Genomic DNA, 14886 nt, shown 5'->3' on the forward strand with positions numbered 1-14886 from the left:
AGAAACCTGAAAGAGAAATTGGGAATTTAGAAAGAGGAAGAAGAAGAATGGCAAAAATGAGAAATGAAGAGGGAGAAGAGAGAGGGCGAGAATTCGGTTAAGAAAAATACCGGCTCAAAACTGATTAGTGGACTGGCCCAACTAACTATTTAGTTGGGTTGTTCTTTAATCTCAGCCCTCTAATCAATCCAGCTCCCTTGTAATCTCTACCATTTATTTTATTATATCAGCTACAATTACTAACCTTCACCTGCACTTATCCAACGCTCCTCCTCTTGCCACGTGTCCCTTATTACTTATACTCTTTTTTCCTAATTCATAACCCTATTTCCCTTTCCCGTTCTTTTCTAATTCATACCTTATTTCTAATTTAAGCTACCGACCAACTTCAAACCTTACAATACCTCCCCAATCAACATTGACCTTGTCCTCAAGGTCAAGATTGAGCGATACAATCAGAAAATTGACTCTTTATATAGTCCCCAGTCTTCCCACGTTCATCTGGGCCCAAATTAGCCCATTGTACCAAAATATTCACTTGAGCTGCATTATTAGCCTTGACGATACGACGGTCCAAAATTGCAACTGGTTGTACCAGAACACGACCATTGTCATTACAGCTAGAAGGTTGCTGCTGAGGTACAATAAAAGGTCCCACACTCTTCTTCAGTTTAGAGACATGAAAGATTGGATGGATTTGTGATCTTAACGGAAACTCCAAATAGTAAGCCACTGATCCAATCTTTTGTAACACTTTGTATGGCCCATAGTATTTGGAACTCAATTTAAGATTTCTCCGTACAGCTACTGATGACTGTCTATAGGGTTGTAATTTCAAATAAACTAAGTCTCCCACCTCTAAAACTCTGTCAGACCTGTTCCTATCTGCATAGAATTTCATCCTGGCTTGGGCCTGGACTAAGTGTTCCTTAAGAATCATCAATATCTGTTGACTTTGAGCCAAGTAAGAATCCACAGGTTGTGTATGTCATGCCCCAAACCTTGGGAGGCGTGGCTAGCACTCGGTGCCGCATTGGCCCGAGCGAACCACTCTGCAACTCTTTTTTTTTCTTTGTAACTATCATGGGCCAACATGGCCACAACTCGTAATGTATAACTATAAGTGGGCAACACTGATCAATAAACTATTGTTCTTAAAATATGAATACATATGAGCCGTCAAAGCCTCTGACATACTGTACAAAATGAACCTCTCTCTACAAAGCCTCTAAGATTATTTGATATCAAATAGGACAGGGTACCGGCCTACCCATAAGTTTGTATAGAATACTCTAACATGATGACTTATAAACTCGACTGCACCCCGAATGAGGTGGAGTTTTACCGATCCTTCGCTGAATGCTAATCTTGTCTACTATGAGGGCTCGTCAAACTAATAATTTATACCTGCAGGCATGAATGCAGTGTCCCCAATAAAAGGACATCAGTACAAATAATATACTGAGTATGTAAGGCATGTAAATAAGTATATAAAGGACATGGAAGGAACATGGAGTAAAGGACTCAACCTGTAAGTCTGGATAGCTCTGTAAATCGTGAAATATTTATAATGTCATGCATATGTCTGTAAATGTCATGTAATGCATAGGTCTGTACGTACATAATATCATCAAGCCTCCGAGGGCATCCCATCATATTATCTCAGTCACTATGGGCAAAATCATCAACGTATACCAGCTGATCAGGTGGTGGTGCGTATATAACGCCGTAACCTTTTTCCCATATATATATATATATATATATATATATATATATATATATATATATATATATATATATATACATATATACGCATATACATATATACGCATATATAATGCCATCTGGTGCCACTGTGGGCAAAATCATCAACGTATACCAGCTGATCAGGTGGTGATGCATATATAATGCCGTAACCTTTTCTCATATTTCATATACATATGTACGCGTATATAACGTCATCTGGTCATAAGTCAATGCACATAAATGAAATACATGAGAAGTACGTCAATAAATCTCTTGGAATATCATAAGAGCATTATGCCTTCGAGTAATATCATGAAGTAAACTTTATCAACTTACGTATTTTCTGAGACTCATGAACAGACGATAGAATAATAACACTTATGGGAAATCAAGAATCAAGCATCTCTAGCATTTCTACTAATAGAGTAATTTATAGAAGTTGTGTATTTACTCGTGTTCCATTTAGATCATGCCAAAAAGGAAGGAGGAATAACCTTAACATACCTGAGCCGATTCTGTCACTTTGAAATTCATTATCGCTTTATTGATCCAATAAAGTGGTTGAGGCAAGATTCGTAGGACCACCATAGTTGCATGACAAAATATTTATATTTACGCTTATGTTGGTTGGGCACATTTATTATGACTTGTATAAAAGGAAAATATACAAGCTTTCCGTTTAGTATATACTCCTTTGCTTTTCCACACCTTTTAAAATGGTTAAAAGGGAAAGAGAAAGAATTCCTAACTGGAGGTTTTGTTTAACCAAAAATATAAATTTCGGTCAAAGCTTTATTTTAGAAGAACTCGGGTTACTGATAATTAAAAAATAAAATGAATAAAGGAAATTGATTTTGATAATAATAAGATGAACAGAAGAAAGCAAAATAAATCAGTATATTCCGATGATATTTTGTATATTTACAAATGATCAGTCTTCTCCTTTTATAGCTATTTCAAGGTAATATGTTTCGTTTCTACCATAACTGAGCCATTATTGTCTATGAATGGCATTTAATGACATTTAATATAACATTATAATCAGCAATCATATTTGATTCAATACAGATTCTTTAACGTTTTCTGTATTTAATGCCCAATAGTACGTATCTATACCTTATTTACTATCAGATTCATTCCCTTCTATCATAAAAAGGCTCAAGTATCTATCTTCCTTGCTTTTTCTTTGAACATCTGCCCGTGTCTGTTGAAGCTCATGCCTTCTTTGATTATTTTTTATCACTTATTCTTCTTTGACTGGTCCACGTGTCATGACGTGTCATCTTATAATGAATTCCATACATAAACTTAATTTTTCTCAATACAAATAGTCCCCCCACTTGCCATTTATTCATCAATAGAATAGTGGACCTCATTAAAGCGGGAATATTTGTCGCCATTAATTCTTCTCTAGAACTGATACTTCATCTATCTCTTCCATTTAATGTCCATGACACGTGGCATTTTCTGATTGGCTCGACAACCTTTCAGCGCCTTTTAAGGCTTTTTTATGGTTTCACCAATTACGAGGCGATAGTTCTCCTTATGACGTTTCCATCATTGCACATTTTCCTTTGACGGTTGCTTCTGATTATAAATTTAACTTTTTACCTTTGTCTTTTTCACAAAAGTTCAGAATATTCAATTCAAAGTTTCTTCTTCCTCGTACTATTATGTCTTCTTCAAACCCTAACCCTCGGAGAGTCTCCATTGTTGACAACCTTTCTCTTGCTCCTATTAGAAGTATGAGAGGAGGAAGGCTTCATAGTTTAGGGTCTTCTTCATTACGAGTTTCCTCTGTTCCTTCATCGAGTTCTACTCCTACATCTAGAACCAGAGGTTCTCTTTCTCAAAGGTCTTCATCTAGAAGTAAAGAACCCACTGAACCTCTTTGTGAACCTTTAGCGGATGAAATTGTTCCTGCGGAACTATCTTTCTACAATGATAGAGAATCCCTTAGAAATCAACTGTCTTCATTAGATCGTGTTGATATCTACCCGACTCAAATCACTGAAGGTCTGATTTCAATAGTTCGTAGAGATTGCCCTTGGAGCCATGACTTTCCCATTATAATCCCTAATGCGAACCAAAGAATCACCTCCTATTTAACTGGGTTTTCTTGCGTTTACACTTACCCTTTCACGTTGGGTTTTAAGCCTGCTATCGACCCTATTATACTTGAATTCTATCATTTTTTTGATGTTTGCTTAAGACAAATTGGCCCTATTGTGTGGAGGTTTGCCGCCTGTTTGAGGCACTTGACCAACATGGCTAGTGTTCCATTTACTTTCTCTCATTTAATCCACCTTTTTTTCCCAAGCTCTTTCGCCAATGAATCTTTACTTTAGTAGCAAGAAGTAAAAGAGTTCTAGTCAACCCAGAAGATGATAAAGATTGTGGCTAGTACGCCAGATTTGTTGCTGCCCCCACTGTTGGTTTAGTGGGTGATGGAAATGTTCCCTTTCCCGAGAAGTGGAATTTTGCACGTGAGTTTTTTTAAACTTTCTCGTACCTTTTTTTTTGATTCTGATGATCGCCATTTTAATTTCCTTCCTTTTCTTTTTAGCAACCATGGGAATTATCGATGAGATTCCCAATTTCCGTAGTTGGGTAGAAAGGTTATTACGTACCGCTCAAATGGACGGTAGGTCTTTGAAAAATCTCTCTCATCGATTTGATTGGAAAGTGAAAACTCACGGTAAGAGTTTTTTTTTCTTTTCCTACCTTACTTATTGTTTTCTTCAAAAATTATTTTGATCCTTCTTTTTGTCAGGATTTCCCATTCGAGGCGTAAGTGCTGAGGCCGTCGCAACTTCTAGAATTTCTTTAGATAGGGCCCAAGAGATAATTTTGGGTTCTTCATCAAAAAGGAAAGAGATACTGTCGACCAAGACTCTGGGGAGGAAGAAGAACAAGACGGGGGTTCTCTAATAAAAAGGCCAAGGGCTAGAAGAAGAATTATTTCAGATGATGAAGCATCTCCCCCTCATTCTATTCCTTCCACCGAGCCTGTTGAAGCTTTGTTGGTGATTTCTGATGATGATACTCCCGCTGCTGCTCATGATTCTGTTGAACAGCTTTTTGCCCGCGGGTTTGGTAGTGAAAGTTTAGGGCCAATTTCTAATGAAGCACCCCTTGCTTCTTTTTCTACACCGTTCCTTTGATACCCTCTTTGCCAGTCGTGACTGTTACCGTTGCTGCTCCTCCCCAGATGACTCCCTAAGCTATTTTACTCTTTCTACAGTCCCTCCCTCAACTATTCCTCCTTCAACTGTCCATTACACTAAGGTTGGTTCCTCGAGCAGAGGTGAAGCTTTGAGGCAAGTTACCATCGAAGTTCCTGCTGAGGGTAACCTTTTGAGGAAATCAGGTCGAGCTGACGTATGGTTGAAACCTTTGATTGGTCCAGTTGAGAGAGCTAAGCTTGATAGCCATAGTTCTTTGACCTTGATGAACGATATAGTACAATCTTCTTTAAAGGTAACTTTTTCAAACTTTTATTTGCCCTTTTTCTATTTTTAGGGTTCTCACTTTTTCTTTCCTCTTTCTTCCCTTTTTTTAGATCAATCTAATTGGTACGGAGATGATGAAGATGGTTTCCCTCTCAGAGCAATTAATGCATGATTACCAAGTGGAAGTGGACAATTGGAAGGAATAGTATGAAAGTCTTCAGATCGACATGGAAATATTAGGAGAGAGCAAATGTACCTTAGAGCAGCAGGTAAGGGTTTTAACTTCAGAGTTGGTGGTTAAAAAGGCTTCCTCAAATCAAGCTGGTAAGGACAAAAAATCTTCTCGAAACCTCTTTTTCTGATCAACTTTCCAAGGCTAGTGAAGAGATCAGAGAGTTAAAGGCTCTCTAAAGTGAGAAAGAAGTGTATGCCGGTGAACTCGTGCAGACTCTGACCCAAACTCAATAAGACCTCCGGGAATCTTCTGATAAAGTTCGTTCCTTGGAAAGTTCACATGCTTCTCTTCAAACTTCTTATGATTCTGCCTTAGTTGAGAATGAGAAGCTTAAAAATGAAATTGCTGACTGGGAAAGAGATTACGAGATTCTTGAAGACAAAATCGCAATTTAAGTGAGTTGGGCATTTTTGAATACTCGCCATGATACCCTTGTGTAAGTTAGCTAAGAGAATTTAACTTGGAAGTTGAGTTAGCCAAAATCAAAGAGACTATTGAAAAGACTCAGCAGAGCCAAGACTTTCCTTCTCCCATGGCTGAAGCTTCTGGAAATGTTGAAGATGATATGGGTATTCCAATTCCTTCAAGTCAAGTTGAGCCTGCTGCTGCCGATGACCCTGCTTTGGTTCCTTCTTCAACTCCTCAGTAACAAGTTAATGAAGTGTGACTCTTTTTTTTCCTTTTTTCTTTGGTGGAATATGGTTACAACCCTTGGTCCTTTTTGAGGGTTTTGAAAACATTAAGTCCCCAGACCTTTTTCGGGGCATTTTGTCTAAGTAACTATTAGTTTATGACTAAGTTCATACTTAGTCTAAACTTTTTAATAATAAGAAGTTTTTGTAGTTACTTTTGAACTTATGTTTTGCTCATTCTTGCCTTTATATTTGAAGGACTTATTCAATAGATTGCACTTTTTATTTTGCAAAATATTTTTTTAACTCCATGAATGCTTAAATCAATCATGAATTTTATAAAAAAGGGCCCTTTTATATTCAACACTTAATGAAGAAGACGTCTCAACTTCATAATGGTGTTAATATACGACAAAAGAAATAGGAATACACATGTTTCTTGAAATAACTTTGACAAGTTTTTATTTGAACTTTGCCAAGTTTTAAATAACACTTTACATGTATTTAAATAACTTCTATAACTTTTTCGTAACTGTTTTTACAACAGATTTCAAAAAATTTCAAAAACACAAGGTTTCTATTTATAACCCGTTTCAGTACATTGCCTTAAACCTAACTATGATAAGGTTTTGCTTTGGCCTTAGCTCGTGACTTTCATTGGCCTTTGCTCTGCACTTGACTCATTCAATGAGTAAACTTTTCATGCTTGAACTTTGATTATTCTCCAATCTTCTTTGCCTTCTTTATACATATGTCTATGTATATTATACAGTCCCCCAAGTATTTGAGCTTTGAAGTATGAAGTCTCGAGCACTTGATTACTCCTCTTATTTGGTCCTCTTCCTATAAAGGAATAAAACACATGAGACTCGGAGGTACGATTAAAGATGAAGACTGCTTAAGCCGTATCAATTTCTATCAGAATAAGTGTAACCCTAGACCGGGAATTTTAATTTATTCCACGTGCCTTGCGGGTCATGATTCATTATTTAGTACGGGCTAGTTTTTTGCCTATCATCTAAAATCGTTAGTAAAATTTTAATAATTCAAAAAATAGAATTTTAAAATGAAGATACCTGACCGTGGGCACTCCTTAGAAATAGCATATCTTCAGGTGAACGACATTCCAATGTGAAGGTAATATCTTTCCATCCATTGTTTCTAGCTCGTATGCTCCTTTCCCTGCAATACCATGAATCTTGTAGGGTCCTTTCCAGGTTGGACTTAATTTACCCGCATTGGCCGCCTTCGTGGATTGAAAAACTTTCTTGAGTACGAAGTCCCCAATCTTGAAGTATCTTAGTCGTACTTTTTGATTGTAGTATCGTTCCATGAATTGCTTTTGTGCTGCCATTCTTATTAGTGCAGCTTCCCTTTTTCCTTCAAGTAAATCAAGGTTTATGTGCATTTCTTCTTCATTGGATTCTTCTGATGCTTGCGTGTACCTCGTGCTTAGCTCCCCTATTTCAACTGGAATTAAAGCTTCAGCTCCATATACCAATGAGAACGGTGTTTCGCCCGTGCTTGTTTTTGTTTTTGTGCGGTACGCCCATTAAACCAGGTAATAATTCTGGCCAATTACCTTTAGATTCTTCCAATCGTTTCTTCAAATTGTTGACAATGACTTTAGTTGTTGATTTTGCTTGTCTATTACCCACCGGATGATAAGGCATGGATGTAATCTTCTTGATCTGCCAACTTTGAAAAAATTCTGTGATTTGTGCGCCTATGAATTACGGGCCATTATCACACACAATTTCCTTTGGACCCCGAATTGACATATGATATTTCTCCAAATGAAATCTCTAACTTCTTTTTCTCGCACCTGCTTAAATGCTCCTGCTTCTACCCATTTAGTGAAGTAGTCAGTGAGTACAAGCAAGAATTTTACCTGTCCTTTGGCTTGTCGTAGTGGACCCACGATATCTATCCCTCATTTCATAAAAGGCCACGGTGCGATGACCGGATGTAGCAACTCCGTAGGTCTATGCATGTTATTACCGTATCTTTGGCATTTATCACATTTAGCCACGAAATTCTCCGCTTCCTCTTCCATTTTAGGCCAATAATAACCTACTCTAATCATGGTTCTTACCAACGATCTCCCTCTTGCGTGATTTCCACAATGCCCCTCGTGTATCACTCTCATTACATATTCTGTTTGAGAAGGACCGAGGCATCTTTCTAAGGGACCACCGAATATTTTTCGATAAAGATTGCCTTGCTTTAAACAATATCGAGCAGCCTTTTTTCGAAGTGCGTGATCTTTTTTCTTGTCTTCAGGGATAGTACCATACTGCAAAAAAACAACAATCTCGTTCCTCCAATCCTAGGTTAAGTTATTGAAATTTACCTCATTTTTTCTGGATCGAGTACTTAGTGAAACAAATGAATTACGGAGGCATTTTCATTGCTTGCCACGTCTGCCGCAGATGCAAGATTGGCTAGGGCATCTGCCTCGACATTTTCATCTCTTGGTATCTGCGTGCTTTCCAGGTTTGAAATTGCCTAATTAAATCCCGTACCTTCTCTAAGTACTACTGCATTCGTGCCTCCCTAGCTGTATAAGTCCCCAACATTTGGTTAACTATAAGCTGCGAATCGCTTTTGATTACAATCTGATTAATGCCGAGTTCACATGCTAGTTCTAAACCTGCAATCACAACTTCATATTCTGCCTCATTGTTAGTTATAGAATGACATTTTATGGTTTGTCGAATGGTTTCACCCGTAGGTGGTACCAAAATAATTCCTAAGCCTGCCCCCTTCAGATGAGCCATCAGTAATAAGGTCCAAATTCCTGGATTAGACCCGTTGAACACCTGTAATTCCTTTTCTGCTTCTAACTGCATTCCTTGGCTAAAATCAGCCAAAAAATCTACTAATACCTGAGATTTTATAGCGGTTCTAGGCTGGTATATGATGTTATATTCACTTAATTCTATAGCCCATTTAGCTAACCTACCTAACAACTCATGTTTGTGCAATATATTGCGCAATGGATAAGCAGTTACTACGGAAATAGGGTGGCATTGAAAATAAGGCCTTAGTTTTCTAGATGCCATGATTAATGCGAGTGCAAGCTTTTCTAATTAAGGATACCGCATCTCCGCATCTAACAATGATTTGCTAACATAATATATCGAAGACTGTTTACCTTGGTCTTCACGAACTAAAACAGCACTCACCGTTACTTCTGATACAGCCAGATAAATGAGCAACCTTTCCCCAACCTTCGGTTTTGCGAGCAACGACGGATTTGATAGGTATGTCTTCAAGTTTTTGAGTGCTTGTTGACACTCCTCAGTCCATTTGAACTGATCTTGCTTTTTAGGAGCTGAAAAGTATTTAAAACATTTTTCTGATGACATGGAAATAAATCTCCCCAAGGCTGCAATTCTTCCTGTCAATCTCTGCACTTCTTTTTTACTTGTAAGCATGTCAGAAATTTCTTCAATGGCTTTAATCTGCACGAGATTTACTTCAATACCACGGTTAGAAATAAGAAAACCCAAAAACTTACTTGACGAAACGCCGACTGCACATTTCTCGGGATTTAGCTTCATATTGAATTTTTGTAAGATTTGAAACGTATCAGACAAGTGCGATATATGATCCCATGAATGTTGAGTTTTAATGAGCATATCATCTATGCAGACCTCCATAGTTTTCTCTAAATGTTCTTGGAACATTTTAGTTACCAATCTTTGAAACGTTGCACCAGCGTTTTTGAGACCAAAGGGCATTACTTTATAACAGTAAGTCCCCCTGTCAGTTATAAATGAAGTTTTTTCTTCATCTAGGGGATCCATTTTGATCTGGTTATATCCTGAATATGCATCTAAAAAGCTTAACAACTCATACCCTGCAGTAGCATCAATCAGTTGATCTATAGGTGGTAATGGAAATGAATCTTTAGAACAAGCTTTGTTAAGGTCTGTGTAATCTACACAAACTCGCCATTTACCATTCTTTTTCGGTACTACAACCGTATTGGCTAACCAATTAGGATACTTTACCTCATGGATAGACCAATTTTTAATAGTTTTTGAACCTCATCTTGAATCATCTCATTTTTGAAAGTCCTTTGCTTTCTCTTCTTTTGTTTGACGGGTGGATATTATTGGTCTTCATTTGACTTGTGGGTCATTACTTTCGGTGGTATTCCTGTCATATCATAATAGGACCAGGCAAAATAATCCACGTTAGTTTTTAAAAATTCAATCAACTTACCTTTCGTGTCGTGGCTTAGGTTGTCCCCAACATAGACTTTCCTTTCAGGCCATTGTGTAAATAACTCTACAGCCTCCAGTTCTTCAATCATTGTTTTGATATTTTTATTTTCCTCTGGTTCTTGAATGGAATCGGACCTTGAGTCCACATCTGTTCGTCCTTGTTCAGTTGAGTCTTGTGTTGTGGAATCCTCAACTGGATTCTGTAACTGCTATTTTTCTTCGTTTCTCGTATTTGAATCTGCTATGAAGTTGATGTTCCTGGATGTATGTTGATCCTCACGAATTTGACATATTCCCCATGGTGATGAAAATTTAATAACTTGATGTAAGGTAGACGGAACGACATCCATCTCGTGGATCCACGGTCTCTCGAGAATCATATTGTAAGCCATTTCCATCTCTACCACCTGAAATTTTGTATCTTTGGCAATCCCTTCTGCGAATGTAGTAAGTGTTACCTCCCCTTTCGTCACAACGCTTGAATTGTCGAATCTAGACAAAGTATGCGCCTTTGGTACTAGTTTATTTTTAGCTTGCATCTCGTTTAGTACTCTTAACAGAATAATGTTCACGGAACTACCTGGATCAATCAAAACTTGTTTCATATTAGTATCATGTACAAATAGAGATATTACCAGTGCATCGTTATGTAGAGTTAACACGCCATCCGCATCTGCATCATCAAATGTAATACTTTCTTCCTCCAACACATGTCAGATCCACTTCTCGTGGGTGATTGTAACTTTAGAGACCTTATTAGTTGCGGTATACGTCACGCCATTGATTTCCTCGCCCCCGCTTATAACATTGATGGTCCTTTTTGGAGAAGGAGGTTTAGGGGGCTCCTGCCTATTCTTCATGTATGCTTGCTTACCTTTCTCACTAAATAATTCGGTGAGATACCCTTGCTTTAATAGATGGTCAACTTCACCTTGTAATAATCTACAATTTGCCGTTTTATGACTATGCGTTGTGAAATTCGCACTAGTGATCAGGATTGCGCCTGTTTGGATTCGATCTCATTTATTTTGGCCACCGTATCTTATCTCCCATGCCTCGTAATACCGCTACTAACTCTGAAGTGTTGACATTAAAATTATAACCACCGAATCTTGCCTTCAAGTTCTATCATCATCTCGGGTTTCTCATGTGTTTCGATCTTTTCCAAACCTTGATGATGAACCCGACTCTCTATTTCTCGATCTGTGATCGTACCTTGAATTATCCTACTTTGATCGTGAGTCTTTTCCTGTTGGGCCCATATATGGTTCGTATCTACTTTTACTAGATTTTTTTTCGGTTTCTAAATGTCTCGAACTTACCTTTTCCTCTTTCTGAGATCGGGAGATAATGTCTTCTTCTATCCTCAGCTTCGTGTTGTATCTGTTATAAACATCATTTCAGGTTGTTGCTGGAAATTCACGCAGACTTTCCTTGAGTCATCTCATAGCTTCTAAGCTTTTCTCATTCAAATTACTGGCAAAGGCATAGCTGCCCAGTTATCAAGTACGCATGGTAACGTCTTTCTTTCACACTGGAACCTATCCACGAACTCTCTAAGCAGCTCTGAATCTCCTTGCTTGATTTTGAAAATATCTTCCATTTTTTTTTCAACTTTTTGAGCTCCCAAATATGCTTTGATAAAGGAATCTGCAAGCTCAGCAAAAGAATTTATAGAATTTTAGGTAAAAGGGAATACCATGTTATTGCTCTCTTGGTGAGTGTTTCACCGAATTTCTTGACCAACACTGATTCAATTTCTTGTTTGGTTAAATCGTTGCCTTTCACACCAGTTGTGAATGCAGTCACGTGGTCTCGTGAATCAGTTGTGCCATCATACTTTGGAATATCAGGCATTTTGAACTTTTTTGGGATCGACACCGAAGCAGCACTAGGCTTCCATGGTTGTTGTGAGTACTTATCCATGTTTATTCCTTTGATTACGGGCGACACTCCAGGTATTTGCTCTATGCGATCGCTTTGATCCTTGAGCTGCTTCTGCAAGGCTAGAACAAAATTTTGTAAATCAGAATTAACTATGTAACCTGGTTCGCCATCGCGAGATTCGCTTGGAGTTCCACCAGTGCCTGAGTTAACGAGCCCAGAACGTGGGTTTTCCAAAGTATTCTGATTCGGAGTCGGTGTTGGTAGTGCAATTGGCAATTGGCTGGTAAAAGCTCGGAGAACATTGCTAACTTGTTGAGCAATGAGATTTTTTAAGGCATCATCGAGTGCTTGTTCGTTTGCAACTCCAGCATTTAGATTTTCCTCGAATCCATTTTAGTTTGCAACCCCATTATTTGTTTCAGAGCCATCTGAAGTTCCTTCTCGTGACTGACATTGTGAAGCACGCGGTGAGGGAAGTGGAGTCCTATCACCCGCATCATTCTCCTGATGTTGAGGATCTTCTTGGTTGTTGTCGTTGTTATTCGACATGGTAAGTTTTTTGATGAAAAAATTGATTAAGAAGGTAAACTATTATCAGATTCACGGTAACAGAACCAATTTGTTTAACCAAAAATATGAATTTTCGTCAAAGCTTTATTTTAGAAGAACTCGAGTTACTGATAATCAAAAAATAAAATGAATAAAGGAAATTGATTTTGATAATAATAAGATGAACAGAAGAAAGCAAAGTAAATTAGTATATTCCGATGATATTTCGTATCCTTACAAATGACCAGTCTTCTCTTTTTATAACTATTTCAAGGTAATACGTTTTGTTTCTACCATAATTGAGCCATTATTGTCTATGAATGGCATTTAATGACATTTAATATAACGTTATAATCAGCAATCATATTTGATTCAATACAGATTCCTTAACGTTTTCTATATTTAATGCTCATAGTACGTATCTATACCTTATTTACTATCAGATTCATTCCATCCCATCATAAAAAGGCTCAAGTATCTATCTTCCTTGCTTTTTCTCTAAACATCTGTCCGTACCTGTTGAAGCTCGTGCCTTCTTTGATTATTTTTCATCACTTATTCTTCTTTGACTGGTCCACGTGTCATGATGTGTCATCTTATAATGAATTCCATACATAAACTTAATTTTTCCCGATTTATGTATTTCTCCACCACAACAAGTAGTAGTCATAGATGTTCTTTGAATTTCTATTTAAACCTTGTCGAAATGGATTTAGACAATTTAAGATGGCTTCAAGCTGAGCCTCATTATCTGAGCTTGTTTGGAAGAGAGATCAGCTACATGACAAGATATGGAGGAAGAATTTTGTGACAGGAGTTTCCATTTTGGATCGTTCTTAGTCAATGACATAAATATCAGGTTTTCAATTTGAGAAGTCTTCTACAGTCACAAGAAATTCCATTTTTACCATGCCATATATGTTAATGAGTGCGTGAGTCACAATTTTATGGGTGGCTTGCTGCCACGTAGCGTCTTATCCCAACCATTTTAGATAATTACCGATTTATCTCGTATAATTAAGAATTATCTCAAATTTCTTAAAATTTTATTTATTTTTAATATACTTTATACACCGTACTATTACGGTCATATGGTACCATGTAAAATAAATTCATACACTATTATTTTATTAAAATATGTATGTAATATATATATATATATATATATATATATATATATATATATATATATATATATATATATTCTCAACTTATAATTTTCTTAATCTCATATAAAGAGTATAAATTTTGTCTACTTAATTTTTAAAATGGTAAAAAAAAGATAATCGTCTTTTTTGTGAAAAAAATAATAATTCATAATAATTTATAATGAAGCAAATCTCATTAACGTTTCTCATATTATGTGTATACTTTTAAAACATATTTGAAAGTAATAATATTAATAACTATATAAAATCATATTTTTTTTTCAAGACTGAGAATTTTTACTGGTTTCATAAGTATTTATTAATTAATAACTTTTGTTGTTGAAAAATCACTTAATTGAGATAAAATTTCAATTAACTTTAAAATTCACTTTTCATAAATATTGTAAAGTAAAATTAAGGTGTAATAGTATATCATGAGGATTGTTTGCATGGTTAGAGGTTTGACGTCAATTTATTTATTTATTTTTTAAAAATGTGTGACACATGAATATTTTCATATTAGGAAGTTACCACCATTGGGATGAGATCCCATCTTTGCACTTAAATGTTAATATGGAAATATTATGTGCATAATTAATAAATTAAGACAAAAAAAATATTCCACTCAATAGATCCCACATATATATATATAATGGTGTCAAGGTTGTTAAACTTACTGTATGTAACATTGTAGAGTGGGGTAATGATCCCAGTGGAACCTGTGGGGGTGGAAATCCATATAATGCCTGGAATGGTGTAGATTTGAGTGAGTTGTGGTAGTTGGTGTTGTACCACCACTCTGCTAAGAGTAACCACTTGATCCATTTCTTAGGACATGCAAAAACCATAGACCTCAGATAAGTTTCCAAGCATCTATTAAGTCGTTCAGTTTGACCATCTAACTGAGGGTGATAAGTTGTAGACATATTAAGCTTGATTCCCATTGACTTGAAGAGCTAATGCCAGAATTTGCTGGTGAATACTGCATCTCTATCAGCCACA

General features: G+C 36.8%; 2 protein-coding genes across 2 annotated transcripts; both read right to left on the bottom strand.

The window, feature by feature from the left end:
• Positions 1 to 436: 436 nt before the first annotated feature.
• Positions 437 to 901, bottom strand: LOC138890107 (uncharacterized). Its single transcript, XM_070173465.1, has one exon. It carries the CDS (start codon positions 899 to 901, stop codon positions 437 to 439), a length of 465 nt encoding a protein of 154 aa, XP_070029566.1.
• Positions 902 to 7158: 6257 nt separating this feature from the next.
• On the bottom strand, positions 7159 to 7738 carry LOC138890108 (uncharacterized). The gene is made up of 2 exons (XM_070173466.1): positions 7648 to 7738; positions 7159 to 7535 (listed from the first exon to the last, which is right to left on the bottom strand). The coding sequence occupies exons 1-2, from the start codon at positions 7736 to 7738 to the stop codon at positions 7159 to 7161; spliced, it is 468 nt and encodes a 155-aa protein (XP_070029567.1).
• Between the last annotated feature and the right edge of the window lie 7148 nt (positions 7739 to 14886).

This window comes from Nicotiana sylvestris, chromosome 4 (genome assembly GCF_000393655.2).
Source record: "Nicotiana sylvestris chromosome 4, ASM39365v2, whole genome shotgun sequence".
NCBI lineage: Eukaryota > Viridiplantae > Streptophyta > Magnoliopsida > Solanales > Solanaceae > Nicotiana > Nicotiana sylvestris.